The sequence below is a fragment of the Erinaceus europaeus genome, chromosome 10, assembly GCF_950295315.1.
Source record: "Erinaceus europaeus chromosome 10, mEriEur2.1, whole genome shotgun sequence".
Classification (NCBI taxonomy): Eukaryota; Metazoa; Chordata; class Mammalia; order Eulipotyphla; family Erinaceidae; genus Erinaceus; species Erinaceus europaeus.
In genome coordinates this window covers 50,338,954-50,358,166 of record NC_080171.1, presented here as the reverse complement: position 1 = coordinate 50,358,166, position 19,213 = coordinate 50,338,954, and the positions used below count along the sequence as shown (strand labels likewise).

The window sequence follows — 19,213 nt, the reverse complement described above, 5'->3', positions numbered from 1 at the left end:
ATAAAAAAAATTAAAAATTAAAAATTAAAAAAAATGTGTCTTTGTTCATAAAGTACGAGTAGAATGTGGAGTGGTCAGACAGTGGGCACTAGGTAGAGCACACACATTAGAAGTCATATAGTCAAGCAGTCCCCACCTGCTGCAGGTGTCTGTTTCTCTTCTTTGCTTTGGCCCCTTCTCTCCCTATTTCTATCTGTCTTTGTAGGAAAAACTAAGAAAGGGGCTGCGTTATCATGTCAGCTTCAAATCTCAGTAGTAACCTTGGTGGCAATAAAAAAAAGTATATATTGGGAGTCAGGCAGCAGCGCAGTGGGATAAGCGCAGGTGGTGCAAAGCGCAAGGACTGCGGCTCCCCATCTACAGGGGAGTCAACTCGCTTCACAAGCGGTGAAGCAGGTCTGCAGGTGTCTATCTTTCTCTCTCCACTCTGTCTTCCCCTCCTCTGTTTCTCTCTGTCCTATCCAACAAGAATGACATCAATAACAAAAATAATAATAACTACAACAATAAAACAAGGGCAACAAAAGGGAATAAATAAATATTTTTAAAATATTTTAAATTATATATATTATGTATTATATATTATATTATATATTATATACTATATATTATAATTAACTATACCAATGCACATTATTTTGCAGCTTTGCTTTATCAAGGGTGGGAACCTTTTATTCTGCCAAAGGCCATCTGGGTATTTATTACATCATTCATGAACCATACAAAATTATCAACTTAAAAATCAGTTGCTATGAAAAATGCTCCAGTTGTTCTGGCAGGGCAAGACCAAATGACTTCACAGGCATGTATAAAACCCATGGGTCAGATGTTTCTCACCCCTGCTTTAAGTGGAAGTTTCCTATGTGAAGATGTGTATGTGTGAGTGCCATATGTACATGCATGCAACATACATAGTCAACTGTGATATTTGGATTACAGAGTTTCAAAAAAATTAATATAGCTTACATTTTTGTTTCCTCTGTGACCAACCCATTCACTTGAAGAAAAACCCCACAGCTGTTCTATTCTTCTAAGTGAGCGAGATTACCATCTAGTGGTAACTCCTTGAAATTGTCAGGCCTATGGCTTCTAGAGTCTAGAAAAATGCTTTATAGAATCTGACTTTGTCAACATATTCGAGAGTGTTCCAAGTTTATTTAAAGAAAGACAACATAACACACTGAACAACAACTTTTTGTTTCATACCAATAAAAACTCTACAAGAAGAGTGAAAGTGTCGTCTGGCTCACTATTTTCAATCCTTATAAACTAGAGGGAAAATGTAACAGATGTTAAAATGCATTTAGCCAACTTTGGTCAATATGATTGGCAAGAAAACATAATTTTTAATTTATTTTATAATATATACATATCAGGTAATGTGTACACACACATACAAATATATGTATTTATTATATATTAAAAACCCAACTATATTATTTTTTAAAGATTTTTTAAATTTTTTTATATTTATTTATTACCTTTTGTTGCCCTTGTTGTTTTATTGTTGTAGTTATTATTATTGTTATTGATGTCATTGTTGTTGAATAGGACAGAGAGAAATGAAGAGAGAGATGGGGAAGACAGAGAGGGAGAGAAAGATAGACACCTGCAGACCTGCTTCACCGCTTGTGAAGTGACTCCCCTGCAGGTGGGGAGCGAGGGGCTCAAACCGGGAATCTTATGAGGATCCTTGCGCTTTGCGCCACGCAGCTTAACCAGCTGCGCTATTGCCTGACTCCCCCAACTATATTATTGAGATTATTAAATGGCCATCTATATTTCAAAGTTTTAAAAAGGGTACTATAACACTGTAAAACATGACACCATATTTAAAAAGTGCATATTTGTCACAATATACAAGAAAATATATAAATGTGTACCATTAAATTTTTAGGTTTAATATTTGTATTTATTTATTGGCTAGAGACAAAGAGAAATCAACAGGGAAGGGGGAGATAAAGACGATGAAAGAAAGAGAGACACTTGCAACACTGCATCACCTCTCCTGAAGCTTCCCCCCTACAGGTGGGGGCCAGGGTGCTTGAACCCAGGTCTTGTGAATGATAACATTTTTGTTCTACCAGGTGCACCAATGCCCAGTTCTCACCTTTTAATTTTTTAAAGGCATACACCAAAATATCAACATAAATACTCTCTTCATTTTTCTCACTATTACTTTTCAATTTTCTACCAATATGTTAAGCTTTTTTTTAAACTAGAGGCTTGGTAAATAGAATATATATATTACCATCCACAAGGACCTGGATTCAAGTCCCAAGTCCCCACCTATAAGAAGGATGCTTTATAAGTGGTGGAGCAGTGCTGCAGATATCTCTCCTATCTGTATCTCTCTGTCTCTCATCTTCTATAAACAAAAAAAAAAAAAAGGGACAGGTGATCATGGGGACAATGGAGTCATGTAGACATGAGAGACAACAATATCCCTGGGGGGAAAGAAAGAAAGAAAGAAAGAAAGAAAGAAAGAAAGAAAGAAAGAAAGAAAGAAAGGAAGAAAGAAATAAAGAAGGAAAGAAAGTCTTTTAAAACCAAAAATGAAAGTAATACAATTTTCATAATACTGACTTTCATCACAAAATTTTAGTTAACTATAGGATATCATAACAATGTAATGCAATTAAAATTTAATGTGCTGGGGAGTCAGGCTGTAGCGCATCGGGTTAAGCGCAGGTGGCGCAAAGCACAAGGACCAGCATAAGGATCCCGGTTCGAACCCCGGCACCCCACCTGCAGGGGAGTCGCTTCACAGGCGGTGAAGCAGGTCTGCAGGTGTCTATCTTTCTCTCCTCTTCTCTGTCTTCCCCTCCTCTCTCCATTTCTCTCTGTCCTATCCAACAACGACAACAACAATAATAACTACAACAATAAAACAACAAGGGCAACAAAAGGGAATAAATAAATAAAATAAATATTTAAAAAATAAAAAACAAACAAAAAAACTTTAAAAAAATTTAATGTGCTGTAGTAATTGCATTATGGGAAATTACTCAGTTATATAATCTTATATCAAATGGTTAAAAATATATTTTAAATGCAGTTAAATTTAATCATATAATTTAGTCAAACCACTGAGAAAGAAGGTTTCAGTGATTTGTTTTCCTTCCACAGAATAAGCAATAGAGGGTGCTTGTATTTTTTTTAATTCACTTTCCCTTTTTGTTGCCCTTGTTGTTTTTTATCGTTATAGTTATTATTGTTGTTGTTATTGATGTCATCATTGTTAGATAGGACAGAGAAAAATGGAGAGAAGAGGGGAAGACAAAGAGGGGGAGAGGAAGACAGGCACCTGCAACTCTGCTTCACTGCCTGTGAAGGACACCCCTGCAGGTGGGGCGCCGAGGGCTTGAACTGGCATCCTTACACCGGTCCTTGCACTTCATGCCACAGTGCTCTACCACCCGACTCCCAAGGGTGCTTGTATTTTTAAGCTAACAGTCACATCATAATACATACCTACCTGGTTCTATATTTAACGTTGCCTTCCCTTAGAACGTATACCTATGACACAGTATAGAAGCCCTTATACACACAATTTACAGGCCAGTAACTTCCTATGTTCCACAAGAATTCTGTGTCTGTTCTGTGTAATACTTAGATCAGACAAAACAGAAGAATTCTACTTTCATCACACAGTACACTTGATGATGTGGGTCTGTTCTGACACTTTGAGTTTACTCCTAAAACAAGAAAACCATTATAGAGGTGTTTCTTGTTTCATCTGCCAGGGTAATTTCCTTGTTGGTCCTTTAACACTAATCTTTGTAGAGTACATATCTCTCTCTCTCTCTCTCATTAATATAAAATTTGGCCAATTTTTTAACATGACAAAACTAACAAATATGCATTACCTTACAGTTAAAGATGTTTTATAGCCATCAACAGTATCTTGCATTTTTCCAGAAAATATACCAATGCAACGATTGCCACCTCAACATGCTTCACCTCAGACTGTGTCCAGAGACTTCACGTGTGGAATGACAACCCTTCAGCTTCATTATTCGGGTGAGACCTTTCCTTTTATAGTATACTCTAATTTCATCTTATGTGGTTCACTTTCTAACAAAGTCCCATAACCTAGATATACACCAGTTTCTGTGAGAGAGAGCTTATGTTCACACGTATCCATAAACTACTGCAAAATATATACCTGAAAGCAGAAGTACACTAGAGTTTGTAGTGAGTACCTCCCTAACACTTCCTCTTCACTATTCCAAGCTTGGGATCCATGATTGCTCAACAATTTGTTTGGCTTCGTATGTTAACTCTCTTTTCAATCACCAGGTTCCAGATGCCACCAGGATGCTGGCCAGGCTTCCCTGGATTGAAGACCCCACCAATGTGTCCTGGAGCTCAGCTTCCCCAGAGACACACCTTACTAGGGAAAGATAGAGGCAGACTGGGAGTATGGACCGACCAGTCAACGCCCATGTTCAGCGGGGAAGCAATTACAGAAGCCAGACCTTCTACCTTCTGCAACCCTCAATGACCCTGGGTCCATGCTCCCAGAGGGATAGAGAATGGGAAAGCTATCAGGAGAGGGGATGGGTTATGGAGATTGGGTGGTGGGAATTGTGTGGAGTTGTACCCCTCCTACCTTATGGTTTTGTTAATTAATCCTTTCTTTAAAAATTTTAAAAAATACAGAAAATATATGTCTGCATTCTATATCAAAGAACTACAAAATTTATATTCATTAGATAAACCTTTAATTTTGCAAATACTAAAATAAAAACAACTGAAGATTAAGTAAACAATGTTTTCTAAAATAGCTGCTTAGATTAGTGATGTAACTGAAAATTTATTAAGCGTACAAATAAAATTTTAGCATGTAAATTAAATGCTCCCTATAAACAGGATGATATAATAATTATTTACCACATGAGGCAAGCTATCTCAAAAAAAAAAATCAACATTTTCACCTAGACATGTCAGAAATATAAGCATATTAATTACTACCAAAACAAAAGACATTTAAATGTATGTTTTCCCATTTAAAATTAATATTTGAAAGTAATGATATTTAAAATTTTTTTATTATCTTTATTTTTTTATTGGATAGAAACAACTAGGAACTGAGAGGGAAGGGATGGTAGAGTAGAGAGAGAGACAAAGAAACACCTGCAACACTGCTTCACTGCTTCACTGCTTGCAAAGCTTTCCCTTTGTATGTGGGGCTGGGGAGCTCAAACCAGTCAATAAGCATCTCTGTATTCGTTGTCTCTTCTAATAATTACTAGTTCTGAGAACTAGAGTTAAGTTAAATTCTCTTGACCTTGGTTCCTCATCTGCAAATTATAGGTACTAATATTTACCTCAAAATTATTTTAAATGTGTGAGATATTAGCTGCATATTACTTAGCACTGTGCTGACAGAACAATACCAAATTCAAGGACAAATGCTAACAAAACATGCACTGTCCTTAAAACCACAGTCCACATGAGAGTTTTCTATTATTACATTTAGTCCTCACTTAGTAACTGGGTTCCACTCCTGAAATCCAGTCCATAAAAGCATTTGTCCATAAATGAAGAGTTTCCCCTTGCTGGTATTTAAGGCATAATGGCACTGCTAGTGGGCTTGTCACTGCCTTTACATAGTTTAATGTCCCTTTGTGTCATTTATCCAGTTTCATATGGGGGAGCCAGGTGGCTGTGTGCCTGGTTAAGCATACTTGTTACCATGCACAAGGAGCCCCACTCCCTACCTGCAGGCAGGAAGCTTAGAGTAGTATAGCAAGTTTGCACATGTCTTTTTCTCTTCCTCTCTATCTCCCTGTCCCCTCTCAATTTCTTTCAGTCCTATCAAAGACAAAAACAAAACAATAATAATAATATGCTTGTTCAGCAGTGTACTGTATATTTTACTGTAATAAAAATTAAAGGACATAAATAGTACTCTGAGGCACACAATAAAGTACAAATAAGTAAGATGGAAAATACTAGTATAGTGTACACCCACCATCTGAGGTGACGAAACTTAGAGGCAACAGAGAGACAAGATACTGGAGACTGAGCTGCTGTGTTGCCATTCTCCATAACCAAAGTTCTTACTGTCACAATATCTACCCAGTTCATCAGAGAGCTGGTTAACTCAGAGCAATCAGTACATAAGTAGGTCACTAAGTGAGAACTAACTATAGAACGCTCTGTCTGGTTTACAAAGAAACAAAAAACTGACCAAATATAAGGTCTTTTTGCATAACCATTATGCTATCTCCCCGCACCCCAGAGGAAATTCCTTAAACTATGAGACTCATTTAACCATGGCAAAAAATCAACTTCTGTTATTATACATTTTATATGGCATATTATAAATGATTATCAATGAGTAACAACAACATCAATAGCAACAATAGTAATAACCAATGATAAAAAAAAGAGCAACAAAAGAGAAAAAAAAAAAGAAAAGAAGAAAGAGATTCGACTTTACTATCAAGAGTGAATTCGGTATCTGAAGAAAAAGAAAATTAAAGATAAGCCAAGAAAAAATGCTGTTAAGCAGTACTTCTTTACAAAAAGCAAGACAAATAGAAACCCATACAAGGGACAAAAAAGAAATAAAAGCAAAATACCCAAACACCCTCTAACTATAAAGGATTTTAATATTGCAACAGGAGCAAGGAAAGAAACCCAGGAAAGTCATAAACATTGATATTCAGGCTACAAAAAAAAAAGACATGATTTCAAACATTTTTAAAGGCAGTTTGTACGTCTATTGATTCCTTTTACACATTGCAAGGAAAAGTAGTTACTTTGTAGTTGACTCAATAATATAACAAAGATCTCTCAGGTATCTGGATTTAACAAGAACTATTTTTGAAAGAAAACTTAAAGACAAGTTAAAAAACTGGGAGGAATAGTATGCAAGTATTGTGCTTAATGTGCAATCTACTTATTAAATAATCCTAGTATTCTCTAAAACATAAGTCAATAAATCTTCCTGCACTATAAATTCCAAGGTCACGGACAACGATGTTTATTAGTATAATTACAATGTAGATATAATGCCATTAAGCCTCAAATTCTGGCTTTATAAATTAATAGAAATAGAAGATTAAGAAAGTGTCAAGTGCAGTTTTATATTTTAGACACTAAGAAAAAACTACTATAGCTGTCTTCATTTACATGATTTAACTTACTAGTTTCATTTTATTTTTTTTATTTATTTATTCCCTTTTGTTGACTTTGTTTTATTGTTGTAGTTGTTGGATAGGACAGAGAGAAATGGAGAGAGGAGGGGAAGACAGAGAGGGGAAGAGAAAGATAGACACCTGCAGACCAGCTTCACTGCCTGTGAAGACTAGTTTCATTTTCTTTGCTTTTTGAAGCTGCGAACATTTTTAAAAAGTACTTGCAAAATAGTTTTGTGATCATAAAATTTAAGATACAGCCTTAAGTAAAGAGGAAAAGTCAAAACTGATAAATGGCTGGAAGGAACTCATATATAATATAGTATAATATAATATATCACTGAACTTTAAAGAAATTCTTCAACAAGGACTCTATGTCCAATATCTAAATACTTAAGATTCTACACAATTCTTAAACAGTATTAATATTTCTCTCAAGGAACTGAAAATATGCACAATACCCTATTGGCTCTTGACTGCCCTCCAATTTCTAATCACTTCACTTTGTACTCCCAATAATAAGCAAAGACAAGTATTTCAAACAAAAAGAAAGAAAATTCCTCCTAAGGGGTAAGGATATTTATACTTTAAACTATTTACCTAATACCTTGTTCACACATATATATATATATACACATATGTGTATATATATATATATATATATATATATGAATTTTAGAGTCCACTGATCTAATTATAAATTCTTTAATATTTACTTAGGAAAATTGACCAAATTATTAGTATCCAAATTATTAACATGAGTATCATTTTCCTACTCTGCAAAAGAGGAAATTATGCTGCTTATCATAGGCAGTTGTGAATATTGAATGTGATGTCTGAAAATCCTAATAGAGAGCAAGACATGGCACATTAGAAGCAAAGCAAAGCTTGCTATTTGCCATGCAAAGTCTTCTACTATTCTAGTAGAGGCAGGACCCAAACTGCCAGTGTCTAGCTCCTAGGCTCTTCCACAGACCAATAAAGGAGGAAACTCACTTATGAACTAAGAATATGCTGGTGATTACTTTTCACATCAATAGAAGCTAATTTTCTGACTTATTTTTAGAAAAGGGTAAAATAATGTCCTATTCTTAATTTCTAGAGAGTGAAACAAATGAATTTGAAAAAAGAAATATATATATATATATATATATATATATATATATATATATATATATAGAGAGAGAGAGAGAGAGAGAGAGAGAGAGAGAAAACACCCTTAAGTATGGCCTTGGGAGAACTACGGTAGTTACCATGGTGGGTGGGTGTGGGGTGTGTGTGTGTGTGTGTGTGTGTGTGTGTAAGGCCAAATACAGAAACTTGGTGGTAGGAGTGGTGGGGAATAATACCCCTACTGTCACTAATAAAAATATAAAGAACATTACTTGGGTGAGACCTTTCCTTTCATAGTATTCTCTAATTCCATCCCAAGTGGATCACTTTCTAACAAAGTCCCAAAACCTAGATATAGACCAGGTTCTGTGAGAGAGAGCATATGTTCACACGTATCCATAAACTAATGCAAAATATATACCTGAAGCAGAAGTACACTAGAGTTTTCAGTGAGTACCCCCCTAACACTTCCTCTCCACTATTCCAACCTTTGGGTCCATGATTGCTCAACAATTTGTTTGGCTTTGTATGTTAACTCTCTTTTCAGCCACCAGATTCCAGATGCCATCAGGATGCCGGCCAGGCTTCCCTGGACTGAAGACCCCACCAATGTGTCTTGGAGCTCTGCTTCCCTAGAGACTCACCCTACTAGGGAAAGAGAGAGGCAGACTGGGAGTATGGACCGACCAGTCAACATCCATGTTCAGCGGGGAAGCAATTACAGAAGCCAGACCTCCCACCTTCTGCAGCCCACAACGACCCTGGGTCCACGCTCCCAGAGGGATAGAGAATGGGAAAGCTATCAGGGGAGGGGGTGGGATATGGAATTGGGTGGTGGGAATTGTGTGGAGTTGTACCCCTCCTACCCTATGGTTTTGTTAATTTATCCTTTCTTAAATAAAAAAATAAATTTAAATATATATATATATATAGAACAAAAAATAATTCTCAACAAGTTACTTATAAACAAAAAAAAGTTGAACTGCACTACTTACTCAAAAAGATATTTAAAATATGACATAAGCAAAATTTAGTCATCAAGACACATAACTGTTCTCAACTATTACTCACTAAGAGCAAATTTAAACATGGAAAAAGGCATTTTGAAATCAAATATGAAGTCATTTGCCTCCTCAGCAAGTAGGCAGCGCATCAGTCTCATAATCTGAAATCATATATGAAAGCATTCGTTTGAAAAAAGGAAATTATGAGGTCCAAGCAGTGGCACACCTGGCTAAATACACACATTACAATGTGTAATAACACGGATTCAAGGCCCTGGTCCCCACCTGCAGGGGAAAAGCTTCACAAGTGGGGAAGCAAGGTGGCAGGTGTCTCTCTGTCTCTCTTGCTCTTAACTCCTCCTCCCCTCTCAATTTCTCTCTATCTCAATCTAATAAAAAAATAAAATAAAATATTTTAAAAGGAAATTATGTCATATTAAGTTTGAACAAAAAAGGCTTTATTAAGATCATGTTTGGGAGGAAGTCGGGCGGTAGCGCCGCGCAAAGTGCAAGGACCAGAGTTAAGAATCCCGGTTTGAGCCCCAGGGTCCCCACCTGCAGGGGAGTCGCTTCACAGGCGGTGAAGCAGGTCTGCAGGTTTCTATCTTTCTCTCCCCATTCTGTCTTCCTCTCCTCTCTCCATTTCTCTCTGCCCTATCCAACAATGACAACAGCAATAACAACAACAAAAATAACCACAACAATAAAAAACAAGGGCAACAAAAGGGAATAAATAAATAAATGTTTTAAAAAGCTGTTAAAAAATGTTTTAAAAAAATGTAAAAAAAAAAAGGTCATGTTTTGGGGGATATGATTCATAAGACTGTTGTCATCACAAGTACATAATTTCACATCTCCCCAGATAGGTGTCAGCACACCACACTCTTCACCAATTTGTCACTTTCCTCCACCATAGGACACTGGGTCCCAAAACCCTTTCAATCCCCTCCATCTTCCCCTATTTAAAGTCCTTGGATCTGCTGCAATTAAAGCTAAGTGTCACTTTGTATAAAGATATCTTATTACATATTTCTCTGTTGTTTAATCTAACCAAAATGGTGACAGCAATTTTTTACAAATCTATTTTTTTCCATTATCTTTATGTGTTGGATAGACAACCAGAAATTGAAAGGGTATGAATCTGGCTTTTAAAGTGAATCTCCCACTTTCCCTCCCTGTCTCTATCTAAAAAAATAAAAATCAAAAAAGATCTCAGAGCTATTTTCTTGCTTTTTAGGCAATGCCTTTTCTTTGTTTGTTTGTTGTTTTTTTCTTTGTTTGCTTGCTTGCTTGCTTTTAAAATAGAAATGCAGACATAGAATTGAATAGATCATAGCACTGAAGCTTCCTGCAATGTAGTGAGGGTTGGGCTTGAATTTGGGTAGTGCACATAGCAAAACAACGCACTTTTCAAATGAGTTACTGGGTTGTTAGAAAAGTCATGATGCATTTTTGCATTTTAAAAAAAATACATCATGACTTTTCCAACATCCTAATATTGTTTTTGTAATTCTTTTCCCTCTGACCTTGAAATATAATTGACTACCCTAGAAGTCTCCATAGCATAAGTCATTAGGAAGATAAAAAAATATGAGATTAAAGTAAAAGATGATAAGAATTTTAAATTATGTGATGACATTTATAATCCTACTTTGTGAAAACTGGTTATATGGTGGATGTTAATTATTATTATAATAAGAATTTATCAACTAAAATGTTTAAATATTTTAAAGTAAATGAACTTGGGATTCTTTTACTTAAAAATGTAAGAAGAAAATATGACTTAAAATTGTGTAAATAATTTACTGTGATATGTTAATTTTATATCTTCAGAGTAAGGTAATTGGCTTTATTAATAATATAAAGGGTAGAACATTTTAAATAAAATGACAGTAAACATTCATAAAATGTGACTCTTAGCCACAATTACAAAGATTTTAAATAACTGTGAATTTAAAAAAATAAAATAAATAAGTACATAAATAATTAATTAATCTATATGAAATTTGAAAAACATAGATTTTTATCAGCTTGCTTCTACTTTTCCACCTATAACCTAAGTGAATGCAGTTTTGAGCACAGAATTCTTTTGCTATTAACACTGAGACTTGATCAAGAAAAAAGTCACAACAGCAAGAATGAGAAGTTAGGATAAGTAAGTAGTTAAGTAGAGGCATAAATCTTAAGAGACCCTGTGAAATTGCTAAAGCTGGATGAGATGAAATACAGTTTTTTTGTTGTTTTTTTATTTTTTATTTAAGAAAGGATTAATTAACAAAACCATAGAAAATACAGTTAACAGAAATAAGCTGATGACAGAAAATGATGATTTAAAAGGAAGCATATGGATAAGCATATGGATAAAATATCAGAATTAGACAAAGTAACTATTTAGGAGGTAATAATGTGAACATTTTTCCACTAAGTCATTCTCTGAACCAATACCTACAGAATAACAAAATTATGACAATTCTTAGAATATAAGATTTTGTAATAGTTTCAAATGCTCTAAAGGAATATAATAGCATAAATGTTACCAACCATTATATCATACTCTTTATATTTAATTCAGCATATTTTCTACAAAACCAAGTATTATCTTTCTACATAGTAAAGATCCAAGTATGTTATTAACAAGGTGGCCAGTCATTTTTAAGAAGGTGATTTATGGGAGTCGGGCTGTAGCACAGCGGGTTAAGCGCAGGTGGCGCAAAGCACAAGGACCAGCATAAGGATCCCGGTTCAAATCCCGGCTCCCCACCTGCAGGGGAGTCGCTTCACAGGCGGTGAAGCAGGTCTGCAGGTGTCTATCTTTCTCTCCTCTTCTCTGTCTTCCCATCCTCTCTCCATTTCTCTCTGTCCTATCCAACAACGACAACAACAATAATAACTACAACAATGAAAAACAACAAGGGCAACAAAAGGGAATAAATAAATAAAATAAATATTTAAAAAATAAAAAAAGAAGGTGATTTATAACTGTACAAAAAGAATCTTTGCCAGGGAGACAATGCAGCAGTAGAACACAGGACTTGTATGCTGTCTTTTCTACAAATATAAAATGCAATTAAATGTTCTATAATAAAAACATCTAGTATGTATTAAATGTAATTGAGAGTTCTAAGAAGTTAATGGATTCCTATCATTTTCCAGGGTAGTAACTACAGTTATAGCTTTATTCTAGATGATTTAATGCCAAACATAATAGGAGAAGATCAAAATAAAAATGTCTCTTTTCATAAAAGCAATTTCATTTCAATAAAGTTATAATGTAGCAACTAAAAATTTAATTTCACTTCTTATATATGCACTTGCAGGACGCTAACTTACTCCTATACTCCCCCCAAAAATACTGTTTCTGGGCCTAGGAAATATTTTGTTTCTATTTTTTCCTTACTTTAATTTTTTAACAAATTATTAAATATCAAATACAGACATTTATCAAATAAATGGGATGTCAAATTGGAATCTTTAGGCCAGGGCCCAGTGAAACAGCTCTCTGGGGAGGGTGTCTTCTTTGCTATGCAGTACCACAGCCAAATACAATGGCACTAGGGGAAGCCTCAGTGCTGTGGTCTGCTCTCCACTTCCCATCTCTAATCTTTAAAGTACAATGAAGACAAAAAAAAAAAAAAAACTATGCTTGTCAGCCGACCTGGAAAATCAGTGCATTGTGCACTGTGGAACAAGGGAATCAATTAGCTTAGTCCCATACTGGTATCAGCTAATAATTTTTTGTCTCCAAAAAGAAAAAAAAAAAACTATTATTCTTCTATTGGGTTGTCAGAATAGTCATGATTTCTTTTTGTTGTTGTTTTTCTATCCAAAATGCGTTATGCCTTTTCTGACAACTGATTAACAAAAAGGAACATTATCACTTTCCAGTGGAATAACAGAAGTACAAGGAGATCTGACATGGCCAAGGCTTTCCATTTACTGGAACTGTAGAGCATAAGTCTCTATTCTAAAATCTAATTTCACTGATGGTTTCTTATTTCACTTTCTATTAAAAACAAATAGCAATTCCATTATTCAGCTAAATGTTCTAAAAAAAATTCTTGTGTAGGGGGCCTAGCGATGCACACTGAGTTAAGGCGCACATAGTAAGAAGCGCAAGGACCAGAGCAGGGTTCCGGGTTTGAGCCCCTGGCTGCCCACCTGCAGTGGGGGGTCGCTTTGCAAGCAGTAAAGCAAGTCTGCAGGTGTCTTTCTCTCCCCCTTTCTCTCTTCCCCTCCTCTCTCAGTTTCTCTCTGCCCTATGCAACAACAACAATGATAAAAAGTTGGTCTCCAGGAGCAGCAGATTCATAGTGCAGCGCCCCGCAGCAATAACCCTGGAGGCAAAAAAAATAAAAATTCTTGTGTTTTGGTATGTACCAGACACAGATCTACAATGGCCTTATTAGGAATTCTGTTTTCCTTCTCCAATCTATAATATTAAAGTTTAACCTACTGCCTAATGAGTAAGAAAATAAACTTTGGTTTTCTTTCTGTTCTTTCTCAACTTGTGTTTATGAGTGGGATCATCCCATACTCTTCTTTATCTTTCTGACTTAGCTCACTTAACATAATTTCTTCTAGCTGCATCCAAGATGGGTCAGAGAAGGTGGGTTCATTGTTCCTAATAGCTGCATAGTATTCCATTAGCACAACTTTCTCAGCTATTCATATGTTGTTGGGCACCTGGATTGCTTCCAGGTTTTAGCTATTATGAATTGTGCTGCTATGAACATTGTTGAAAAAAAAGACATTCAAAAGTGTAGTTGTGACAAAATAAAAGAGAAGGCAGGATCATAGAGAAAAATGGCAGGAAAATATACATAGAAAATAATAGAAATAATGGTCAACCTACATCAAATGCAGTTTCCAATGCGGGGGTTGGGACACAGCCCTTTGGTGATGGGAAGGGTGTTGATGTACACTCCTATTTCTTTGCTTTCTATCGTGAACTTATTTGGTTTTATAGGAAAAAGAAGCAAAGTAGTTTATTTTTAGAGGAAATTATACACAGGACATATTGAAAAAAAACTCCTTCAAAAACACCAAAGAGAGCAAGGAGATAGCTAAGTGAAATAGCACTGAAGACCCTAAGATCAATCTCTGGTACCACATATGCTAGAAATGAGCAATGTTCTGGTCTTCCTCTCTCTAATATTAATGAAATGTCTATCTAGAAGACAAAAGAATATTTTTCAAGTAAATTCTTGCTTTTCAAACAGTATCTTTATTCTCATAAGACTTCTATAACATAAGCATCATTATCCCTATTTGCAGAAGAAGAAATTGAGGCTTAGAAAGGTGAAGTAATCTGCAAGTGAAAAACCCGAGGTTTAAACTAGAGAATATTTGTTCCAAGGCTAGTGTTTTTTCCACTGAACCATGCTGCTTCCCAGAAGAGAGGATTTTCACAGTACCACCTGCTAGCACTAAGAGATAGTAATTACAATAATTCTCCACTCTTGACAACAATGTTTAACCTACGTTACCAGGGAACTAATATGAGCAACGTTTTATTGGCTGAGGATGCTAATATGTAAACAAACTATAAGCCATTACAAAAAGAAATGACTCCAACATGGCATAGTTATATGCTTTTCCAAACATGGTAAATTACATTATTTATTAAAGGGATGTGGATCATATAAATGTTCATTGGCCAATATTCTTTTTTTTCTTAATTGGGGGGGGGGGATTCATGATTTGTAGTCAACAGTAAAATACAGTAGTTTGTACATGTATAACATTTCTCAGTCTTCTGTGTAACACTCTAACCCTCTACCTAGGTCATCTCCACCATCATGTTCCAGGACCTAAACAGTCTGCATCCCTACCCCACCCCACGCCGGCCCACCCCCAGAGTCCTTTACTTTGCTGCAATATACCAAACCCAGTCCATCTGCTTTGTGTTTTCCCTTCTGTTCTTATTTCTCAACTTCTGTCTATGAGTGGGATCATCCCACACTCACCCTTCTCTTTCTGAATTATCTCACTTAACATGATTCCTTCAAGCTCCATCCAAGATGAGATGAAGAAAGTTAATTCACCATTTTTAATAGCTGAGTAGTATTCCATTGTGTGTTATATCACAACTTATTCAGCCACTCATCTGTTTGTTGTTGGGTACCTGGGTTGCTTCCAGGTTTGGGCTATTATAAATTGTGCTGCTATGAACACAGGTATACACAGATGCTTTTGGATGGGTGTGTTTGGTTCCTTAGGATAAATCCACAGGAAGGGAATTGCAAGGTCATAGGGTAGGTCCATTGCTAGCTTTCTGAGAAGTCTCCAGACTACTCTCCATTGGGGTTGAACCAATTTACATTCTCACCATCAGTGCTAGAGGGTTCCTTTTCCCCCATAATCTCACCAGTATTTATTGTTGCTATTCTTTCTGATATATAACATTCTCACAGGAGACTGACCAATATTCTTAGGGAACTACTCGACTTCCAAGGAAACAAAAAAAGTTAACAATGACATAATGATCAAATTGGTTAAATATTTTAAATAGTAATAGCCAGGTTGGACAGAAATCACAATTCTCACATTTTAGGAAACAATAAAACTAGTAAAAATTTGCTTTAGAACAAATGATAATTTAAAGTTTGAGTAAGGGAAAGTCCCTCAAGCAGAATTACATATATGCAAAGCCTGGGCTCAGTTACTGGCACATTTTTTAAAGTATATATAATGTGGTGATTAGCAAAGTGCTTGTGAAATCTGACTCTTTAAGACTATAGATAACTAATGGATAAGTCAAGCTATATAATCTCTTGTATCAATTTTCTAGTCTAAAAATGGGAGAAAAATCCCACAGAATATATATGAAAATTACATGAGGTAATTATTTATAATATATTTAGCATGGTGATTGCCAACAGAAAGCTCCCACAAATTATGATAATATTACCAGTATTAATTGAATTACTATTTTGCTATTATAATAAGCACATATTATTTGTATAATATATTATATGCGTACTGAGCTAGACTTTGATACCTTTCATGTGGCTCTAGTGTTTTTGTTTCCTAGAATTGGTTGTTCCATTCTAGAATATATAACCTCACTTAGTGAAAGCTCTATAAGTATTGTAATCATAAATATAACGATATATTTTACAGTCAATATTTCCAAAAACACCCTAAATCTACATACAATAATGAAATCCTAAATGACAACTATTTTATAAACTCTTTTTCCGTCTAAATACCTTTTCCACATATATGAGAGAGGCATAACAATTCTTCCTAACTAAATTTCTTTCCTCCCCAAAGATGGAATTACATAAGAATTAGAAAATATCTGGGGCAAAACTACTCAAACAAAAAGATAAGTGAAGTTTCACCATTCAGAGGATATTAAAAATAATTAAAGAGAGAAAAACAAATAAAATTAAAAATTAAAGCATTGCTGGAAAAAATACCTACTTAATTTTCAATGAGCTAGTAAAGCCTATTTTTACATTTTTAAGACATATAAAATGCATGCGTGGAACTGAGGTACCAGAATAATTTTATCATTGCATGCTATTATAGAATATTATTTAGTTATCTTGGGAACCATTCCCTAATTCAAGAGACATATGTGATTTTTCTCAAAGAGCCACACATAAAGGAAAAAAGTCACTATATAAGGGATTTTTTTCTACCTTAACAGCTTCTCCAAGAGTTTGGTTTTTGTCTGCTTCTTCATTGGAATGCAATTCAAGCCTGTAATTTAACTCCTGGAGTTGTTGTGCCTGTTCATTCAACAGCATTTGTGCCTGCTGTTCTCGAAGTAATGCATTATTCAGTTCTTCACATGCACTTTCAAACTTCTCATGGGTGATCAATTTCTGATAAAAGGAGGGAAATTCACTTATAAGCCAACTACATTGTTGTATCATTTAATCATACATACTCTATTCACATAATGACTATATAAATAAAGAAATTTCTAAATGGCTCATACATGACCAAAAAAATACTATTGTTTTTCTTGACTTCTTAAGTCCAGATAAAAGGATCACTCTGTGACTAGAAAATAGCTCACTTGGATAGTATGCTACTTTTCTATGTGGGTGACCTGTTCAAGGTCAGCCCCCATAGCATTGAAGAAAGTTTTGCCAAAGCACCATTCCAACACATGTAACAAGAGCCTCACACACATGCAAGGCCTGAGCTCTGCCACTTGAGCTAGCTCCCCAGTCTTTAGCTTCCAAATAAATTTGTAATTCTTAAATTAAAACTTGATCCATGAGAAATTTTTATAAAGATTATTACTGTGAGAATTCAAAACTTTGGCTCATTTCTATGCTTTTGAAAAAGTAACTAAAACATTATGTACAGTATGTTACCCTTCAGTTCTCCCAGTTCAAACATCCCACTCCTTGCAAAGTCCCTACCAGACCAACCTCTCCAACTCTCACCACTACTCATTCTATCAGACTGTCTTTTCTTTACACTCATTAATGTCATCTAAGAAAAAAGCTTGTTCATCTTTATCACCCAACATACACACAACTTTTGGCACTGAGCAGGTGCTCAATATGGTGCTCCCAAGTAGTGCCCTGGAGCTCAATCCCACGTTCTAGTGCATTGTTAAGCATGCGCTCAACCAGGTAACTGGTTATCTCCCAGCCCCACTGGTAAAAAGTTAAAAGGCAGTATTAGAACACGAAACTAGAGACCTAATAGTTTAGATAAGCTACTACAATATAATGACAGTGACCGCAAGATATATGGGAAAGTTGCCCCATTTCCTAACAGTCATCTTGGACTTTCTAGCAAGAAAGTCACTGTTACCTATAATCATAGTAAATCATAATATACAATTCATATTGCATCAATAGCTGTCTCTCCATTTTGACAGAACCTCTCAAGATTCCAAATTTAGTTGGTATACATATTACTGAAAGAAAATAAAAGGGAGCCACAGACACGTCAGAAGAACTGGCTTTTAAGCATAAAAATAGTGGACTGGTGGAATAGCTCACTTGGATAGTAGTGCTGTGGTTTCTCTCTCTTTCTCTTTCTCTCTCTCAGAAAAATACAAAAAAGTAAAATAAAATAAAATAAACATATAAACAACTCTTTACTGCTAAATCATAGTTACAAAACAGTGAAAATTATATGTCTCTTATTAGGGAAACAGACAAATAAATTCTGATATATCCAACTCACAGATTGGTGCTCATTTACATAAAACAATATTCATAATAAGTGACACAGTAAAATACATAGTATGCTTTACTCATTACACACACACACACACACACACACACACACACATATACATACATATCACATAAAATGTGGTATGTATAAGAAGTCCCTATTAGAAGTCACAGGGGGGGAGTCTGGTGGTAGCACAGTGGGTTAAACGCATGTGGCACAAAGCACAAGAACCGGCGGAAGGATCCCGGTTCGACCCCCTGGCTCCCCACCTGCAGGGGCGTTATTACACAGGCGGTGAAGTAGGTTTGCAGGTGTTTCTCTTTCTCTCTCCTTCTCTGTATTCCCCTCCCCTCTCCATTTCTCTCTGTCCAATATAACAACAACGACATCAGTAACAACAACAATAATAACTACGACAATAAAACAACAAAGGCAACAAAAGGAAATAAATAAATACAAAAAAAAAAAAAAGAAGTCACAGGGGATGGAGAGTTGGGGGGTAAGACTGAAAAGAGGGGAGACCTGAGGTCACACCACTACCTGTTCCTATAAACCCTTTCTGTCACTTTGATACATTTTATATTGCAGTATGATTACATTCATAGTCTTAGTTAATGCCTATCATGTCATGTCATTATTACCTTAAACATTTAGCCTCTTTCAAACTCAGAATTATTTAATATAGTATCCTTAGGGAATTTTGAAAGCTTTCTTACTGAAGAAAGAGGAAGCCTATTAATACATTTTAAAATATTTGAAAAAAACAAGCAACAGAAAATTTAAGATTAT

The 19,213-nt window shown here is 35.4% G+C and overlaps 1 protein-coding gene across 3 annotated transcripts in view; it reads right to left on the bottom strand.

Moving 5' to 3' along the window:
* The window catches only part of CCDC171 (coiled-coil domain containing 171), a 284,788-nt gene that overhangs the window by 138,190 nt on the left and 127,385 nt on the right, over window positions 1-19,213 (bottom strand). For all 3 annotated transcript variants that reach the window (XM_060199601.1, XM_060199602.1, XM_060199603.1), the window contains one exon: window positions 16,918-17,103. In XM_060199601.1, the coding sequence (XP_060055584.1) occupies window positions 16,918-17,103 (186 nt within the window). The remainder of the gene's footprint in view (window positions 1-16,917; window positions 17,104-19,213) is intronic.